The 19,971-nt window shown below is 37.5% G+C and overlaps 1 protein-coding gene across 2 annotated transcripts in view; it reads left to right on the top strand.

Annotated features, from left to right (window-relative positions):
• Window positions 1-19,971, top strand: part of LOC127657238 (kinesin-like protein KIF26B) — a 124,170-nt gene that overhangs the window by 82,801 nt on the left and 21,398 nt on the right. For both annotated transcript variants that reach the window (XM_052145938.1, XM_052145937.1), the window contains exons 5-7: window positions 4,947-5,130; window positions 16,192-16,404; window positions 17,737-17,830. In XM_052145938.1, the coding sequence (XP_052001898.1) occupies window positions 4,947-5,130; window positions 16,192-16,404; window positions 17,737-17,830 (491 nt within the window). The remainder of the gene's footprint in view (window positions 1-4,946; window positions 5,131-16,191; window positions 16,405-17,736; window positions 17,831-19,971) is intronic.

The following is a 19,971-nucleotide window of genomic DNA, read 5'->3' as shown; positions in this document are numbered from 1 at the left end:
GTGGGCACTTACAGAGCTCTTTTGTCACGATTCTCTGATTAGCCGATCTTTGCTTTTCAGCAACATTGGTAGTGTAGACCTTAACCTGTAATTCTGCTGTTAAACTATTTTTGAAAAAAGTGACATCCATGGTAAGCTAAATTCAAACCTGCATCATCCACATGAGCACCACAGCTCATACTGACCACTAGGCCACAGCTTAAATAATTATCACCAGGTAAAATGTCTTTAAAAGGTTTTCTTGATAAATAATGAATTCAGACCCCATTGTCTGTCTGACATGAACCTGAGGGCTTCTAGAACTTATATGCCATCCTCTTCCTCGTTTGCATGTCTACCTGTATCGTCTTCAGCTACAATGGTTAAATGTCTTCCCTTGACATATGTACCTAATCGTCTCACTGTCTGATTTTCTGCTGCAATATGGAAACAGTGAGTGCAGAGGTGCCAGAGCGTTGAGTCCAACTTAACCGTTGCCCGTGGTGTTGAAAAGAAATACTTGGAGCAGCATGAAGTATGTTACAGATGGAGAGAGAGAGAGAGAGAGAGAGAGAGAGAGAGAGAGAGAGAGAGAGTTAGAGAGAGAGAGAGAGAGAGAGAGAGAGATCAGAGTGGAGAGACCATGCGTAGGCAGTTGCAAGTGCTCAGGTGTGGGTATTAAGCTATCTGCTCGCAGCTGAGGAAACGCTTCTGTATGCTGCGGATGCACTAGAAGAGGGGTGCTCAACATGTTCTGCTGTACATAAATAGCACAACATGTAAAACTAATGGATTCTTCATAAACTGTCAAACAAATGCATTGGAGAGGGATACTTGTTTAAGAGTGGACAGGAAGACAGAATTGGACACATAGGGGTCCTCAGGCCCCCTAAATGATGGACAGGTGAGAAACAAAATTTTCACAATTACTATGTCACATACTTAGAGTTAAGGTTTCTTAACCCTACATATTAAACTTTTGTGTTACTTCACTTTATGCTACAGGCATTAATCATACCTCAAATAGTGTGTCTTATTAAGGAGAATTGTGCTATAAAGCACAACTTCACAGAGATTTCATAAAAGTTTTTTTAAGGTGAGGTGAAGCAAATCATTACAAACTTTGATTTGAAGATAAATATATGAAAATGGGACAAAAAGATGAATGTATAAGACATTGTCTTTAATGAGGAAATAAACTACAACCCTACAAAGCATTGCAAATTACATAAATGACCTAAAAACTTTTTTGATTTTATGTATTGAACCAACATACAGTTTATATATATAATAAAGAATGAGTAAGTGTTTAAAATTTTTGACAGGTAGTGTATAATTATTTGGTGAGTGTAAGAGACTCACTTGATTGCGTCATTCGCAGTGCATAACGAAAGTTGGAGGTCACTGCTTGGCTCTTTTGCCGCAGTTTGTTTTCCGCAACTCTATGATTGGTGGATCTTTCTTCTCTGGAATCATGGGTAGTGTAGTTCTTCTCTAGGAATTCCGCTATTAAACACAGTTCTTTTTTTTTTTTTAAATGAAGTTAAAAGCAACACGGACTGATGGCTCTAACAGAAGCATATTCCATCGATTAACAACCTCAGAGCTCACAGACATTCTGTCTTTAGAAGTTTATAAGGTATCATTAAAAATCACTTCCCCTATGGAGAAAAGGAATAGGAACCAGACTGTTTCACTCTATTACATTTGAAAGTGATCAGACTTATGATTTTTGTATGGTGGATGATTAAACAGGTTCAAAAATGTCACTTACAGTACATTGAACAAGAGACCAAAGCCATTATAGGGACCAGAAGAGTTTTTAATAAAGTAACCACCCTAGCAACCACATAGCAACACACTAGCAACCCCTTAGAACACCATAGATTTAAGGCTTAGGCCTTCTTGTTTTGTGTTTATAACTTAATATGTGTATTTAATAGTAAAGATGACTTTAAGAGTTTGTATATTGAGCATTTTATGGAGATGATTTGGGGGAGAGGTGCTGTCTGTGTTTTCCAAGTTCGGAGTGTTCCTCTAAGATGGTATTTAAGGAAATCTCATTAACGCCTCAGGCAAAATAACACATCCACATCTCGGCTGAATTAGGTTCAAACCAATTCAAGCCAAGTGTCCTTCTAATTTTCAGTCAATTTCCCTCTTGATGTGTTTTGGCTTTTAACGTCAATTGTTTCCATCTTTTCCCATCAGGTCTCTCTTGAGCAGGTAAGAGTGGAAGATACGCTATTTATGTAAGACAAGAGGGCTGAAATTAGAAGCACATGGCGAAGACAAAGAGTTTGGTTGACAAGACTTTGGTTGCCAGCTCATTATTACTTCGGAAAACAAGATTTTGGTCAGAACATGTGTGAAATATTAGTGTGTTGTAGAGAGTTTTTCCATCATTAATGAGTGTCATGATAATTACCTCACTTTGCACTTCACACAAAGTCTTGGAGCCGAGCCATACACCTTGTCACAGCCCTATGGGGATTACCCAATTTTACACATACACACTTTAATTACCTCTGAAAATGTATCCAGGTGATATCCTGCTCTGTCGGATGACCTCCAAAACACACTGATGCTTTCATACATTGCACTGTAACTATATCGCCAGACGTGATCTCTAAACAAACACAGAGTATTATTATTACTTCCAGCTATATTTCCTTCAACTCTTATCTGTCAGGGTGTTTATTTTTCCTCACTTTGTTTCTTAAAGTAACCACTTTGCTCTGCTCCTCTTGAAGAAATTTGTTCAGAAGCAAAAAAATTATCTTGCGTTATCAAGTAACAGGTCATAAAGTTGAGTTCTTCTGCAATAGCGAACGGTGTGTATTTCTATATAATATGTGATGTAAGAAGTGATTTCAGTGCCAGGAGACCTTGACTACCCTAAATGACTGTACAGCAAGTCATTTGTTCTCTCCTGCTTGTTTGACCTTGAAAAGATTTGCACAAGCTGGAAGAGGTGGAGAACTTCTGCCTCAGAATGAATGATGGTGCCTCAAGGTACAGCAAAGTGAACAAACTGACTTGCATCCTTTTAGATCCTTTGGGGAAATGCTTGTGATACATTTGTACGTCTATTTTAAAGATTTGAGGTTAGAACTGCCCAGTCAATCTGTGCAATGGCTCTTACCTTTCTTGTTCTGTACAGCTCATTAAAGCATCACTGCCAGATACACCACCAAGACCTTTAGAATTGTGCACCCAAACAGCAGCGTAAGGCCTAATTATCTCCCTTGCTGATCCAGGCTGGATAGTGCTGGTTTGGTGCAGGTTTAGATTGTGGACATACTCACGATGGGTTGTCCAACACCTTAACCCCCCCGTTATGTTCGGGTAATTTTCGACCAGTTTAAGACTTAAAAACTTTGTCAAAAAGCCTTTGGGTTCTCCTCAACATGACTAAATGAGTGTTAAAAAAGATTTTTTCTTTTTTTCTTCTTCAATGTTGCTATTGTGTAAACCATGATTCTGTTTTTTTCTTTCAAACAAAAATTTTTATTTAATCTAATACAATCTTATTTTAAGTATTGTAAATCCTTAAAGAAAAGCTATGAATTGACTTATAGGTGGCACTCTTTACAATTAAAATGCTACTGTGTAAGCCCATGTTTAGTGTGTAAAAATGTAGCCTATGCCAGTTTTCATGTTCATAATTAATAGATAATTGTGTGCTGCAAATCTACTGTACTCTATACAGGACATCAAACGTAATATTATTTTTAAACATAACAAAAGGGTTAACCACTTGGCCATCCTGGTTGGTTGCATGTGTGTGATTTTTATATACAAAATTGAGAGAGCCATTTTGCCACAACTTTGTAGTTATGCTTGGGGTCATTGTCCATTTGGAAAACCCATTTACGACCAAGATTTAACTTCCTGGCTGATGTCTTGAGCTGTTGCTTTAATATATCCACATTTTCCTTCATCATGATGCCATCTATTTTGTGAAGTACAGTCACCAGTCCCTCCTGCAGCAATGCACCCCCATAACATAATACTGCCACCCCCATGCTTCATGGTTGGGATGGTGTTCTCTGGCTGGCAAGCCTCACCCTTTATTTGGATTTTTGTTTCATCAGACCAGAGGACATTTCTCCAAAAAGTAAGATCGTTGAACAAAACTGACTCAGTTACACCAGTTACTTCTGACTTCTGAATGTGATGAAAGTAATAAAAGCTGAAATAAATAATTCTCTACTTTTATTCTGACATTTCACATTCTTAAAATAAATTAGTGATCCTAACTGACCGAAGAAAGAGAATGTTTTCTTATATTAAATGTCAGGAATATTCACTGTCCTTTTCTGCATATCGCAGCGCTGTGTTGCAGCCCTCTTCAGCCTGTTGTGGCCCGTTTGGCATAATGCGGCAGCCCGTTTCAGCTTATCGTGGCCCGTTTCACGGACAACCAACTGGGAAAGGGCACAGTTCTCCCGATGGCCAGTCTGCCCCTGCTATTGCTTAACATGAGAGAGAGAGAGAGTGCCACTATTTTTGTCAATATTTTGGCATTAGATAAGTGTAGGTACATTTTGTGGTGCAATGTGAGGGCGTTTTTTGACATTTCTCGGTTTCTTTCTCTCCTGAAAGAGATTAAACCCTAAATGCTCTTCATGAGCACTCAACATTAAAAGAATGCTAATCATTTTTTTGTTATGACCTTGCATACGTGTCTTTTTTTTTTTTTTTTTTCAGTTAATTGACTGTTACGAGCATATAATGTTATCTTAATTATCATGAATTCAATGAGTAGTTAACACTTCATTCACAGATCGTCTGAAACTGAGCTTTCCGAACTGTATTTTAAGCTTGAAATACAAAACACTTTCTCAAAGCAAACAAAAACTTGGAATCAAAGCAACAGCCTAGAGATTGTTTGCAGACGGATACACATCTGTTCTAATTTTATTCCCCACCTACATTAAATGCTCATGTCTGTTTTTCCTCAGAGCTGCCCAGAAATTAAATCTGTCTTCCAAGAAGAAGAAGCAGCGCCCAATGCCCCCTGTGGTGTGTGATCCACCCCCCTTTCCCACCAACTTCAGCGGTATCCTGCACGTGTCTCCACCCCCTGCCCCACCGTGCCTCTTACGGGTAGTCAACAAAGTCAAAGACAACCCAGGCATGGGCAAGGTAGGATCTGTTATAGTGCTTCATTCTATAGCAAAGAGGTCTAATTTTAAGCTGTGTCTAGCATCCAAATATGTACAAAGAGAAAATTTGTCTATATGCTCATTTTCCTTCTCTAGGAGTTAGTGTAGCGATGGCCATAGACCTGCAGATGGTATCACTAGCACAGTAACAAATCCAGAGATCCAGGGGTACAGAAACATGTATATCAATTGTATATCATAAATAATCTTTGCAATCGTTTTTGGTTCGCTTTGAAATCTTTTCATCATTTAGAAGACCTATATATATTTGTGGCGTTACATTAAGGGACAGAGATTTATTTTTTATTACTGACATTTCTGTTCCAATAATAGATGGTGCACAGGCAAATTTAGATTTCAGTGTTTGGCTTAAAAGTGGTAACTTACTACCAGAAGTGGGATTTGAACCTACGTGGACATGCCATCTTAGGTCCAACTCCTTATTCACTCAACAAGGTTGGTCCGCACTCTAACAAAACATCTCTACTTAGACCTGACTTGACACAAAAGGGCCTGTGAGTGTATATTGGCAAACAACCATTTGTTAATTTTTTTGTAACTTCCTTAAATTCAGAAGCTGTAGTTGGCTAAATATATATAATTCAGTGTAAACCAGAAAGCCCCAGCTTATCTATATAGAGTGGGGTTCGAACCCATGAGGACATGTGGCCATTGGCTCTTAAAACCCTGCCATCCTGGTCAGGCTTGGAAGCTTACCTATTTTTGTTTTATTTTTGATTTCCTCCACTTTTTCTCCCCACTTTGGAATGCCCGATTCCCAATGTGCTCCTTGTGGTGTAGTGACTTGCCTCAATCAAGGTGGCAGAGGATGAACCTCAGTTGCCTCCACGTCTGATACAGTCAATCCACGCATCTCATCACATGGCTTGTTGAGTGTGTTACCGTGGAGACATAGCGCATGTGGAAGCTTCACACTATTCTCTGCGCCATTCATGCACAACTCACCATGCACCCCACCCATTAGGATGAACCACATTAAAGCGACCACAAGAAAGTTACCCCATGCAACTCTACCCTGCCTAGCAACCAGGTCAATTTGGTTGCTTAGGAGACCTGGATGGAGTCACTCAGCACGCCCTGGATTTGAACTCATGACTCCAGGGGTGGTGGCTCACTTATCTACCCAGGCCCCCCAAAAGCTTACCTTTTATGATTCACATGTTCAGTGACTATTGGAAACACACTGCACCCAGAGCAAATTTGCATTAATTTATTGGTGTTTCTTATATCAATGGACTTAAACTCTAAATGTAAATCTTTCTCTTCTAAAAATCAGGTTTAACATTTTTCAATGCCAAATGAAAAGTCTCAGTTCTGATACCAAGAATGGTGCTTGATCCAACATGGACATGTATCGACAGTGCTGGGCGGATTACTTGTGAATTGTAATCAGGTACTGATTCCTTATGACAAAAATAGCTCCTTATGACATTTTAAAAAGTGAATTAAACATTACATTAATTAAATAAACATTATATCTAAGAGTTCATAATTCCAAACACGGAGACATCAAGTTAATTTTAAATGCATAAACAACAGCAGCATTACGAACATAAACGTTTTTAACCCTTACTGCTAGTCCATCACCTATTCCAGGGCTGATGTGCAAGCTTTTATCTTTTGACAGCAAGAATATTCTAAAACAGCACAGTTCCACCGAGTCACACAAGGAACAATTGTCAAGTTTCATGTAATGGACTCAGAAGAAAGCTGGGTTTTGTTTTTATATTGCTGCAAATTTTGAAGTTGAACTATTGTGTTTCTTGTGGGCAGGACCCTTAGAGATGACATCCACTAAATCCTTTGAAGCAATTAAGTTACATGTGTGAGCTGCACACCATTGGATAGTAAAATATATAGTTAATTTTATGTTCATAAATAGAAACGTTGCATGAACAAACATTACTAAACCTGAAATCAACAGCAATGATATTGCTATGTCAAAGCTAACAGCTCAAAACACTGATACACTTTTAACTCATTCTATGTAACAATCCATCACCTATTCCTTAGCTGAGGTGCATATCTTATTGTTTTAATGTAAAAAGAGCACATTCAAAATTTTCATCTGTGAGAATATTGATATGAAAATGATAAATTATTAACAATTTACAGCTGTTGCCTTGTTAATATTTAATCATGTAATTTATCAAAAGTAACTAGTCTGATAGAGAGAATGTTTAAATGTAATTTAGTCCAATTACATAATCCAGATTCAGGTGCAAGAGTGTGTTTTTTCTTATCTGTATACAGTTATATTAGAGGTGTTGGAGAGAGTTTGTTTTGCAGCTTTCACAGATGTGGTGTTGTATAATTGAAACCACTGTTCTGCAAAGAGTGGGGTTCAAACCCACACAGACATTGGTCCATTGGATCTCAATTCCAATGCCTCAATTACTTTGCCTGTATCTCAAAGTATTTGCATGAATCAAGATGGCTGACAAATCTCTCGGTTTAAATTAGCTTATACTTTATTATATGCATAAAGCACATATGCAGCTGTAGCAGAGTTTCTGATTAATATTTACCTACAGTATGTGGTAGAATTGAAATGAGTTCTCTACTACCAGGAGTGGGGTTCAAACGAATACTGGTGTGTCCACTGGATCTTAAGTGCAACACTGTAACCACTCTGCCATCCTGGTGACACACACAAAAGATGTCTTTCAGGACCAGTTCAAACCCTGTACGGTCTCCAGTGACTGATGAGAAAACAAAACATCATTGTCATTATACTGTACACTGCAATGCAATTTCAGCACCCTTTACCAAAAATAAATGGAAATTCAGCCCCATGAAGCCACTGACACGGTCTGTCTGCTTGATCATGGCCACATTCCTTTACCAATTTACATGCTCAGTCAGGGTATCGTTCGCATCACTGATCTCTGTCATTTTCTGAGATTGTTGTTGTTGAAACTACCCTTGTAAGCTCTTGTACTGAAAGAATCCTTCAAATGCGTGCGTCTTATCCATCATCCGGGAGTGATTCCCTGCTCTGTGTTGACAGAGGAGAAGCCCCGCATGTTGAAAGATGATCCTGATCTTCAGTGCATCGTCAGGAAACCAGCATATCTGGCATTCTTTTAGACATGCTGTCTGGGTTCCTAGTGCCATGCAACAGGGGATGAGGGATATTCATCTGTGTTTATGCACAGTTTGTGCCCTTTGGGTTGTGATATCCAGTCCTTGGCATTTCTTGAGTCAGTTCATATGCTGGGGTAATGAGCGTCACTACTCGGAGCTATCCAGGCCCATACATTGCTATTATTTCAGGAGCTTGGGTTTATGTTTTTCATAGGTTATATTTGGTTATGCTAATACATATTCTGTAAAACATGTTTAAAGATTTAGATTTTTGCCCTAATATCAAATGTTCTTACTAGAAAAAATGTATTATGATCCAACGTGAATTTTCTTGCTAAAAAGAAATATGATCATGTCTGGTAACGTGCATGTAAAATGACTAGAAATAGCATTTTAACTTGGCATAAAGCTGACAGTTTACACAAGGTTTATTTCTATTTCTTCTGCTCCAAACTTACTTCAATCGTACTCCTCTGTCTGCTCATATGAATGTAACACATCATAAGAAAGTGTTTCACCGCTGTTCAAATGTACTTTGGATCGCATCATTTATATGTATAAATGTTTTCCATCTGAAAGGACTAAATATTAAATGAAACAAATTACAATAAAATGCAAAGTAATCTCTTCAGTAATCAAAATACTTTTTGAATGTAACTGTATTCTAATTACCAATTATTTAAAATTGTAACTGTAGTGGAATACAGTTACTTATATTTTGTATTTTAAATATGTAATCCCGTTACATGTATTCCGTTACTCCCCAACACTGAAAATAGACTTAGTAATATGTCATGATGAAATATTAACAACATTTAAATGACATTGGCATCAAAGGACCAAAACTATGACTAAAACAAGTGTGTAAAAATTCATACCGATTTGAAGAAATCCAGAATTACCCACATGCTGGTTTGTTATTGAGATTCTTTATAGCCATTTTCTGGCACTGCCAGCTCAATTTTTGCACTGAAACAGCTTGAGTTCACCTGTAAACAACCCACACGTTTAGGCTGCATGTTGTGTAGTGTGCGGGCTCATTAATGGACTGCTTGTACCTGCAATCTAGATTGAGATTAAATTGTCCCTTAGCAGAAGAAAGCATAAGCTGGATGGTGGGTGATGCAAATGCTGGCATTTACAAAGGAAAATGTCACCTCTCTCAAAAGACTGGGCTGTAACGGTGGCCTTTAGGTATAAGAATATAGTGAGATAAGATATTGGTGGGTGAAGCTGCTCTATCTGGCTGCTTGAGCTTCTGTAAGATTTGTGACACTGGTAGAAAGTGATTGGGTTTGAGATTGATATCGAAGACTCAAACATATCATTCATATTTGCTCATAGATATTGCAATTGTATATGTAATTTAAATAATAAAAAAAACCAATTGCATTTAAAATGTGCCTTTGAGCTGCATCACAATTCATGATGATTCTGATATTAAGAATACATTCCAAATAGGTGTGAATGTATTGGTGTGGATGAGATCACCATTACATCTCCACACTGATGGTTTATTCCCAATTTACACCGCAATCATGATGCACACCATCAGGGAGGCAGCTCCCACGATTAATTTTATTGCTAAATACTGCGATATAACTATAAAATTATAATTACATAATTGAAATATTTTAATATAATTTTAGAAAAAAATGTAAAGTTCTTAATTTATATATATATATATATATATATATATATATATATATATATATATATATATAAATAAATCAGACCAGAACTGAGTGCCCATGAACAAAGATGACAGAAAATGTATTGAGTACTGTGCCAACAGATAGTTCTCTTCTGGTATTCAAGACTTCCTTGGATTCCCACTTCTATCCTTATAGTGGTGGAACAGAATTGTGAAAGCCTGGCAGATTCATCTATCATTTGGCCAGTGCAGGCACTGACCTTGAAAAAATTACATCCAGGGGCTAGTCAAATTTTAATAGCATGTTCTCAAATAAAGGTGTTAATGAAAAAGACTTAAATGGGCATCACGGCGTGAGTAGAGCATATGGGAATTCAATACTCTTTTAGTCCTAGATCTAGACTTGAAATAATCAAAATATTCCTGGGTGGTTTGAACCAATAGAGCAATCCCTCACCGCCAGGCAGTGCATCTTTTTACAATGCAAAAAATATAGATATATTAGGATAGCATATCGATGCCTTTTAATTAAGCTCTGCACAACCTGCCAGAAACATAACTGATTTAAGTGCGGCCTAAAGACTTGTTTTACTGTTATCGATCTATTGTAATGGACACACAGTATCAACTAAAGCTTTACCGATTACGTAGCTTAACCCAAGAGGGGAACACACAGACATGTGTAAAATATAACGCTTCCTTTCTCTGTTCTGTTATGCAACTGCAAATGCATATTTCACAAGTAACTGGATAAGATCCATACATCCATGTTCCATACTTCAAATGTCAAGATGAAAATCAAATTATCATTGAAGTGTTCTACTGACATTTCATCATGACATTTTTGTCCAAACTCTTTTGTAAATATCAGGCAACAAGGCATAGCAAGTATGTAAAATCAAAAGAAATATAATAAATTAAGGACCTGTGGAATCCGACACGCTGTTTGGGAGGACTGAGAGAACTGGGAGGGAGACAAGGGGAGGGAAAAGAGGAGAGGGAAAGTGCAAGGCTGAGCGACAGTGAAAGAGAGAGAAAGAGAGAGAGAAAAAAAAATTGCTCGCCCATTCCCCGACACGCCGTCGCCTGGTCCTCGATCACTCCTCCACCCTCTCACTCCAAGACAGCCGCTCCTCCCGGCGGACTGGAGCAAAGTCCTCTGACCCCAGGCGGATGGACCGCTCCCCCACGTTCTAGCGGCCGGTAACAAGCCCTTCCACCCCTGGCAATGGCTCCACCACTCCAGGCGGCCGGCAGCGATTCCGCTGTCCGCCGGCGGACGGCCATGGCTGCTCCTTTGGGCAGACGGCAGTGGCAAAGACTCCATGACAGAGCATCCCTCCTCTTTCCTGGGCTTCGGAACCAGTGTAACAGGGTATAAAATGGGCAAGGAGGAATATTTAATGAAACAAAAAGACACAAAACACAAACACACACATGGCAGCTGTGTGTGGCTCTCTCCCTCTCCCAGCCATACTGTTGAAATATTAGACAAAAGGTATTGTAAAACTTTCAGAGTGAACACTTTGTAAGGAAGTGCTTACACACACTAAAAATGACCATGTTGTTTAAAAGTAATTGTAAAAATTAGTTCTGAGAAAATCTCTAGCATCATTTGATGGCACATGCCACATAGTTTGATATTTTGTTATTTAATGCAGTTATTTTTTATGTGTCCAAATAATTTTGGGGACCTATCTAAGGATCCATAAAAGAAGTTCTGACAATGCAGTGAATTATTGGGGCCATAAATGTATGACTATATGGGTTTTACACTTGTGTCAGTGTTCTTAATGATCTATAATAACAATAGAGCATCTTCTTTAATTAGTCATGCTGCTCTTTCCAAACTGCTCTCACCCACAAGAGCTCATTTGGAGATCACCTCCTCCACCATCCTGTCGCATATGCTGGCTAATTAGGCCCCCCAACATGATCTCATCCCAGCTTCTCTATCAAATAAAAAAAATATTTTTGAGTAAAAATCAGACATCGAAGACATAAGCATACAAACCTTGGAGAATCGGTTACACCAAACGATGATGATTGAACAAAATTATTCTCGTTGTAACACAGGGACTGTAGGTATAGAACGAGGTTTCATTAAATTCTGTCTTCAATGACATTGAAGTAAGGGCCAGAGACCTACAGTAGCATATCATAGTGACTTGGGGATGGTCTCTCTTCATATGGGCCAGTAAGCAACCTAGAACAGCTTAGTAACCATTTAGTAATGCCCCAGCAACCACCCACAACACCATAGGATCCAAACCTGGTCTCATAGAATCATGTTACCATTCCTAAATTTCTGAGAAATTATTTTTATGTGGCTACTTTTACATATTGAGTCAGTGTGCTGCTGAAATGAACACTAGAGGCGCTAAAACAACAATAGACCCTTTCACATATGCGACCTGGAAAATTGCAGTAAAATGCAATCTGCTATTCAGTAATTGTTTCCTTCTTGTTTCCTTTTTGCACCCATTCATAACCAAATAGTTATTGAATTGGTTGAAAAATGTCTACATCCATTTTAGGCTGGAGTACACTACAGAACTTCTAAAATCTGAACAAAATCAAAAAATACTGGGTTTCACACACTTACCGACTATGTAAATGCTACAGTCAAAACCTGGGCATCACACTAAACAACTGAGGATCACTCCATCTGTCAAGTCGACCCAATCACAAGCACACGTGGAAACCCAAGCCCCTGTTCTAGAAGGCACATGACAGACTTAAACAAACATGGATGTACGAGAGCAATGCAGTTGCTGCTTCTCTTTTCTGAGTCTCAAAAGAAACAGGCAGAGTGCATTTGGGTGCAGTCTTGGGTGGAAAGACGTAGATTGCGAGTTGGATGTGTGTGACGTAAAAAATACATTTCCACTTTGATCACTTTACCATCTTTATTTCTTTCTGGTCCAGTTTCATGGTTGTGCAAAGTCGATTTCCATAGGCTTCTCACCATATGACTTCAGATTTGAGAAGTGGAACATTATGCACTCCAAAGTTTCCTCTATAGTTGGCTCTAAAATATAACAAATACATTTATATTTATCTTCAGACAAAATGGAATAATTTCACTATTTGTCCAATTTTAAGACAGTTTTGAACTCCAGAGTAACTGAATCATCTCCGTCTTACATCAGCATGTCTTGACCTCATACGTGCTCAAACCGTTAATCATATGACTCTGTTCACACATAGCATCAAAGCATAACTTTTCAGGTAACGTTACAGCTTCTCATACAGGGAAATAGCCAGCACAAAATCGACCTGTATTTTCGAATGGATTGTATTCACACATGACCTCTGAACTGAAAATTGCAGTTCATTTTCAGGAAAAGGTTGTGCGTGTGTGAAAACGACTATTTAATACAAAATTACACAGTAAAATATTATCAGTTACATAAACACTTTCTTATGAATCCTGAACACTTTCACTATTGTGCATGACTTACCACATTTGCATTATATAACCAACTACATTTACAAGATTGTTTGAGGGTGATTTGTCGTTAATATCGCAAATTGTGTGATATTAACAAATTAGCCGCATGTATTATAGACGCACCGCAAAATTTGATTGTTTCAGCAACTGCTTTTTATGACACCATCGGTTAGGTTTAATTGTTATGGTAGAGATTAAAAACTCAATAGAGTATTATCCTTAAAAACCTCATCAATTTAGGAGAAAATGTTACTTGCTTTTAGCACCACCCAGTGGACATTTTACCGTAGACTGCCACAATACCTGTAAAGAACCAAGTTATATCAAAATTTGTAATATCAGATTTCTCCATAGTCACCTCATGTTCATGTGATCAGTCTGGTGGGATCGTAAAGGCCACTTGTGCATGGTTAATCACTTGTACTTCTATTTTCTTGTAATATCAAAATAATTTTTTAGCTTCCCATTAGCTATAATAACCTATTAGCTTTAGTTCTGCATTAAGTACTGGAAACGGTCTTTAATTTAACTTATTGATCTCAATGGAATACACTTGAATTATTTGATATGATTATCCCTATATGAATCTCCTCTACATACAGTATACCTTGTGTTGGGCTCTCAAATCTATTATTGATCCTTAAATCAGGAAAAAAAGGCTTAAATCAGCTAAAGGGAGAATTTGTTTATCTATGTGTACTAAAACAATCATCTAATAAGGAAACAATAAGCACAATGTCTAAGAACAAAGTGATATGCCTGAATGACTCATCTGATACTCTAGAGCAGGGGTTCTCAATGGGGTGTTACCACCCCCCAGTGGGCATTCAAAGGTGTTAGGTTACAAATGCAGGGCGTTTATCAGTCACGTTAATCAATTCTACTGTAAAGTTCCTGTTTGTATTTAAATATTTATCTAGACATTATACATGTTGGTATGCATTCGTACCACGGTTCATCTGATTCCGAAGTCTAGCGACCCATCTGAGGTATCTGGTTTAGCAGCGTCAAACAGAAGTCACAACCTCCACTAATGCCCCTGTATGGCTCTGTAGGTGGATACGGCTCAATGGACAGTTTTTACTCACAGACCGGTCTCAAGTTCTTAAACCAGCACCTCTGATCATTGCAGCGCTGCAAGAACCAGTGAGAAGCATTGCGTGAGATGTGGAAACCATTTGATTTTTTTTTTTTTGAGTGTTAGAAAATCTAACTGGTTTTGCTGGGGTAAGGGAATGAAGTGGGGGGTGTGTCATAAAAATAAGGTTGAGGAGCAGATTTGTACTTTATCAAAATGTCTATCAATGTAACGATGATGCTATTTTACAGTAGTTGCTAATCCATATGGCTTCAAGATTGGATTTCTATTGTAATTATGTCTGCTGCTTTGAGTTTCGGCTTTGCATTGAGATGACTGTGAAGATGAACTTCTGTACTGTTAGATGTACTTAACTTGAAATGTAATCTCAAACACTTAAATAACCATTGTGTCTAGACTGCAAAAGGATGGCACAAGATCACTGCTACAATCTAATAATGGGCTTCCAGTAGTTATATTTGTAGTTATAAGGAATCCCAAGATTTATCCCTTGTCTATCTTCAGGGCTCTAACAATCACACTTCTGTTCTCATCCCCTAATCCTTAAATGTGGTCAGTACATGAGAATGATGGTTTCTCAGTGATCACATGCTTGTAAACAGAGCATTAGGCCTGGTGCTTAAATATGAATGTGGTACAGGTCTGGAAAGGTACATAGATTAATAAATAAGACGGTTCATTATGTCATTGGTATTGTATAACTTTGGACTTTCTCAAGGAATGTTTACCCTTTGGAAAGCATTTTTAAACATAAATGTTCAACCGTAGATTAGGTTAATCAAAATATTTGGTGGATGTGGAACCCATTTGGCTTGGCATATGATTTACACTGGAATATACACAGGAATTTACATCACTTTTGTTTAGACCATGAAATATTGGAAGGACTATCAATCATTTTATTCTTAAATCTTATTCCAAAATGAATTATTTGCTCAACAAATTAGACATCTTTTTATATAAATATAGTTCCCCATAATGAAACCTCAGTTGCAAGTTACTCTGTGTGCCATTTGCTTAATCTCACGACTGCATAACAGTATTAGTGAGATATAATTCTTGCTTGCTGTGTGCAAAAATTTGTCTTGTGAAATATTCACGAGTTATGAATAACTCTCCAAGTATCGCACACATAATTCTGTTTCCTTCATCCTGAGTCAGATACATAAATAACAGTAAACATGTAAAGAAAGTTTGGGAGTTGTATAAAAAAGTTTTAATGGTAAACCACATTAAACAACAAGATTCTCTTATAGGAAATCTGTTCTCAAACAAGATTCAAACTTTCCACAATCAGTTAACTTTAACAAAGCAGTGAATGCAGTTAAAAAGCTTGTTCTTCCTGGGGCAGAATGTTGTTTTGTTTGCAAAAATGTCGGTTGGGTTTTTACTTATAGATATGTGCTGCTTTGCAACATGACATTTTGATGTGGTGTTGTAGAGTTGTTCTGATGTAACTTCACAAAACCAGAAAGGTGTGTGGAAAAAAACGAAGCACTAGCAAAAAAGCAAATCCAGCAACACCCGTGAAATGGAGAAAAATAAGGAATAAAACTTTATCTGCCAACACGTTTTTGCACAATGGCCTTCTTCAGAGCTAAAAGAATACAGGTGTAAAAAAAAGGAAACATTCAAATAGATACAAATGTTTGAATCCAGCCTTTGTTTCCACTTTGATGTGGTGCTCAGAGGAAGCTTTCTGAGAAGACGTTATATTTCTGTTCAGGTTAAAGTGATGGTACGAGTGTGTCCTTCATCACCCACCAGTACAGCAGAATCCAGCTCATTCCTAAAGGTTGATTCTCGTAGGAAGCAGGTGACCATCATGGACCCTGCAGCTAACTCTCAGCAGAATCAAACTCAGAAACGCGGCAGCTCCAACCAGGTTCCTCCCAAGATGTTTGCCTTTGATGCTGCCTTCTCTCATGATGCCTCTCAGGTAAGGGATAGGTACAATTTCTAAAGTTAGTGCTGTAGAAATTGTTAACCACTAAAGACCATGTGCATTTCTTTCCTTTGTTGAAATATATCCTGTTGGAACAGGACGTTTGGGAGGGACATATTGTACTGTATTGTAGCATACTACCACACTGCTCTTACTATTTATAGATATGGCAGAAATAGTGTAGTGTGGTAGGATGCTATTTCGAACATAGTCGTTTTCTAGTTTTTGCAAGGGTTAGCAACAACCCAAACCCTAGCCTCGTCCTAGGGTTAACCCTAACCCTAATGCGAGGGACAGTCTTATTCTAGAGAACATTTTATTGGACATCGTGTAGGATTAATCACCTTTTGGTTATTTGGCGATTCTGTTGGCTCAATTTTTTTTTAATTGTACTTTATGTACTCTATGAAATAATGTTACATATTATATTATATAACTGAAGCGAAATGGTCAAATTAAACTTTTTTTTGTTAATTTGGTTCACAAGCTAACCAATAAGCCTACTAGTTTAGTCTAAAGCTAGTCAATTAGCCTGCTAGCATAGCATGCTACTAAATGACTAGCCTTCAGCCGTGAACTAGGCTAGCAGAAGTCTAGCAGGCTAGTCAGTTGGCAACATGCTAAGCTATCAGGCTAATTAACTAGAATTATGCTCAGCTAGTTACAGTATGTCTGTTTTTAAGACTGCTGCATGATAACTGCGCAGGCTTCAGTAGCTACTAGCAGAGTGCAACAGAGATAAATGGGTACTGCTACTACAAGCATCTAATGCTACAAAAGGAAAATAGAAAAAGTTATTTTGATTAGTTAAGACATTTTTTAACAGGCATAACAACTTTAACAACTTAAGGTGGATTGCAGTTCTGTTTTGTGCTGCTACTGGTACAGAACTTAAACTCTGCATCTTTAAAAATGTAAAGTAGATCAGATTTAATGGTTTTTCATTGATGAGATAATTCTTGCTTTTTAAGTGCTCTTTAAAGTAACTAACATTATTCATTTAGCAGATGTTTCCTCATGTAAAGATACTTAAAGTACATTCTTAATTCAGGGACAATTCCCATGGAGAAACCTGAGATTAAGTGCCTCACGATAGTAACAATTTGAGCACAATATGGCAGTTGCTTATATCATCTCTCCTAGTATATTTTGAACCGACAAACCTTTCAGTTACCAGCCCTTGATCTTCAGTCACAATAATTGTGAACAAAGTTCATTACTTTCCTGGGTTGTTGGTAGTAAACCATGGAGAAAATCATAGCTCTTACCTAAAGTATCTCTGGATGGATCTGTATCTTTAATTGGCTATTGTCTTTTTCCTGGCAGGCAGAGGTTTGTGCAGGAACTGTGGCTGAAGTCATCCAGTCTGTGGTGAATGGAGCAGATGGCTGTGTGTTTTGCTTTGGGCACTCCAAACTAGGTAATGGACAAATTACTGTGACCAGAAAATACAACATGCTCATGTCTTTACAACATGGCTTTAATTTTCTTACTTCAAGCTAACATTGCACTCTTATCTAGCGGCAAGTGACTTAACATGAGTTTCTCAGTTGGATCATTCCATGTCAACTCAACCAGACGCCTTTGTTGTTGATCATTTTTAACTGATGAAAGATGAACATAAATGATGACGAAAGCCAAAATATTAAATGCCATGGACCAATATTTACTGAGTGATCAATTGTTTTGTAGGGGGAGTCAATATGACAATTTCGCCTATATTTTTGGAGCAAGACTAGAAGTTAAAAAAACGTATAAAGGTGGCTGCATTATTATTTTAATGTTATACAGCGATAGGTAGGTCTATAGCTAAAATCAGTTTAATTCTGCACTCCTTTCATTTTATGCCAGTTGTGAGCCTAAAAATGGGAATTTTTTGTGTTGTTTTTCCAAAGCTGGAGTGCCTATAATTCCAGTGGTATTTAATATGTCTTAATATCCTTTCAGATTCTGGTTCTGAACAAACCTTCCTTTTTGTTTATTCATTTTTAAAACTTAATGCGGAGCTCTCAATGCGGCTTAATTCAAATAACAATGCCTTTAGCCTGAGCTCCAAATATGTGAAATGCTCTCAAAAATAGCATGGTGCTTTTTACAGCTGCTTTTAGCTCATGTCAGCCTTGAAGATCAGTGTCATTTCAACATCTCTTTAATGTATCAGACTGTCGCAAAGTGCATCCATTGCCCCTCTCTAATATCTTGTTCCTTCTCAGGCAGATATTTGTCTTGCCTATGCAATTAAGGTTTTTAATGTTTAGTAAATTCCCCCCACCCCGAACCGTCCTGACACCTAAACCACAGACATCCTGAGAATTAGATGGAAGTAGTTTTATAGCATGCATGGCCGACCACAAGATGAGCTCATCCTGTTTTAGCATCATTGTCCATTGTTGAATCTTGAAGATTAGAGTAAAAATTAACCAGCCATTTGCTTGGAAAACAATAGAATTATGCCACTGTGGTTGCTTGCCAGTGATTTAATGAAAGCATGTAATGCTTCAGATCCCTCGTTTCCATTAACCTTTACTTGAAAACCAAATACTGGCTCATACATCACTGGAAAGGCATTCAACAGTGATTTAATTGGTCACCCGTCCAGAGCTAATTAACCAGCACATAATAACGCATACACTGGCCTGTTAGTGGTTGGAGAGTAATTACCTTGGGCATTTTCTTTTATAAAAATTGCTGCGTAAAACAAGAAACAAAAGAATCATGGAAGAGTGTCTGAAACCAAGCGAATGTCGGTGAACTTGGACGACACAACATGGAATTTAGGTAAACGTTTAATGTGTGCTCAATGCAATTCAGTTTGTTGTTGTTTTTTAAATCATGTAGGATGTTCTTTTTTTAACTGTCAAAATCCTTCAATTTATTTATTCATAAGGACACAGACTAGTACACAAGCCATAGTCTAAATGTAAGTACCATACCAGTGTACAGGATAATAGAAGGTTTATCTCCTGTCTTGAAATTGCTTGATCAGCCTGGAGGCTTATTTATGCTTTATTGCCATAAGTCAGAATCTATAAAACTGAAGGACAGATTGAAGCCTATAATGGATCTGTGTGTGTAAAAATGTTAAGAGAGATGCTACAGTAATTGAATCTTGTAAGCTCTGCCTTCCCATCGCTCTACTCTCCATTTAGTCTGATTTAATTACTCACTCTCAGTTTGGTCATCTGCTACAGAGCATCAATCTTATACTCCGCCTGGAAGTAAAAGCCCAGCAAAAATATTGCTTTAATCGATGTAAAAAACTTTCAGAGGAGCATGATTGATATATTACAGCCAGAAAATAAGGATAGCAATATTTTTATTATAAGGCCCATTTTATCGACAATATGGAAAGAATAAATAAATAAAGCCCAACAATATATATATATATATATATATATATATATATATATATATATATATATATATATATATATATATATATATATATATATATATATAAACTTTTAACAAGAGCATGGTTACTTTTACATCCAGCAAATATTTATATTAATTTAATTGAAAAGCCCAATATTTCTACAATATAGAGATAAATAATTAATA

The sequence above is a fragment of the Xyrauchen texanus genome, chromosome 16 (assembly GCF_025860055.1).
Source record: "Xyrauchen texanus isolate HMW12.3.18 chromosome 16, RBS_HiC_50CHRs, whole genome shotgun sequence".
Taxonomy (NCBI): Eukaryota; Metazoa; Chordata; class Actinopteri; order Cypriniformes; family Catostomidae; genus Xyrauchen; species Xyrauchen texanus.
The sequence above is the reverse complement of the archived record's forward strand: the minus strand, read 5'-3'. Positions and strand labels throughout refer to the sequence as shown.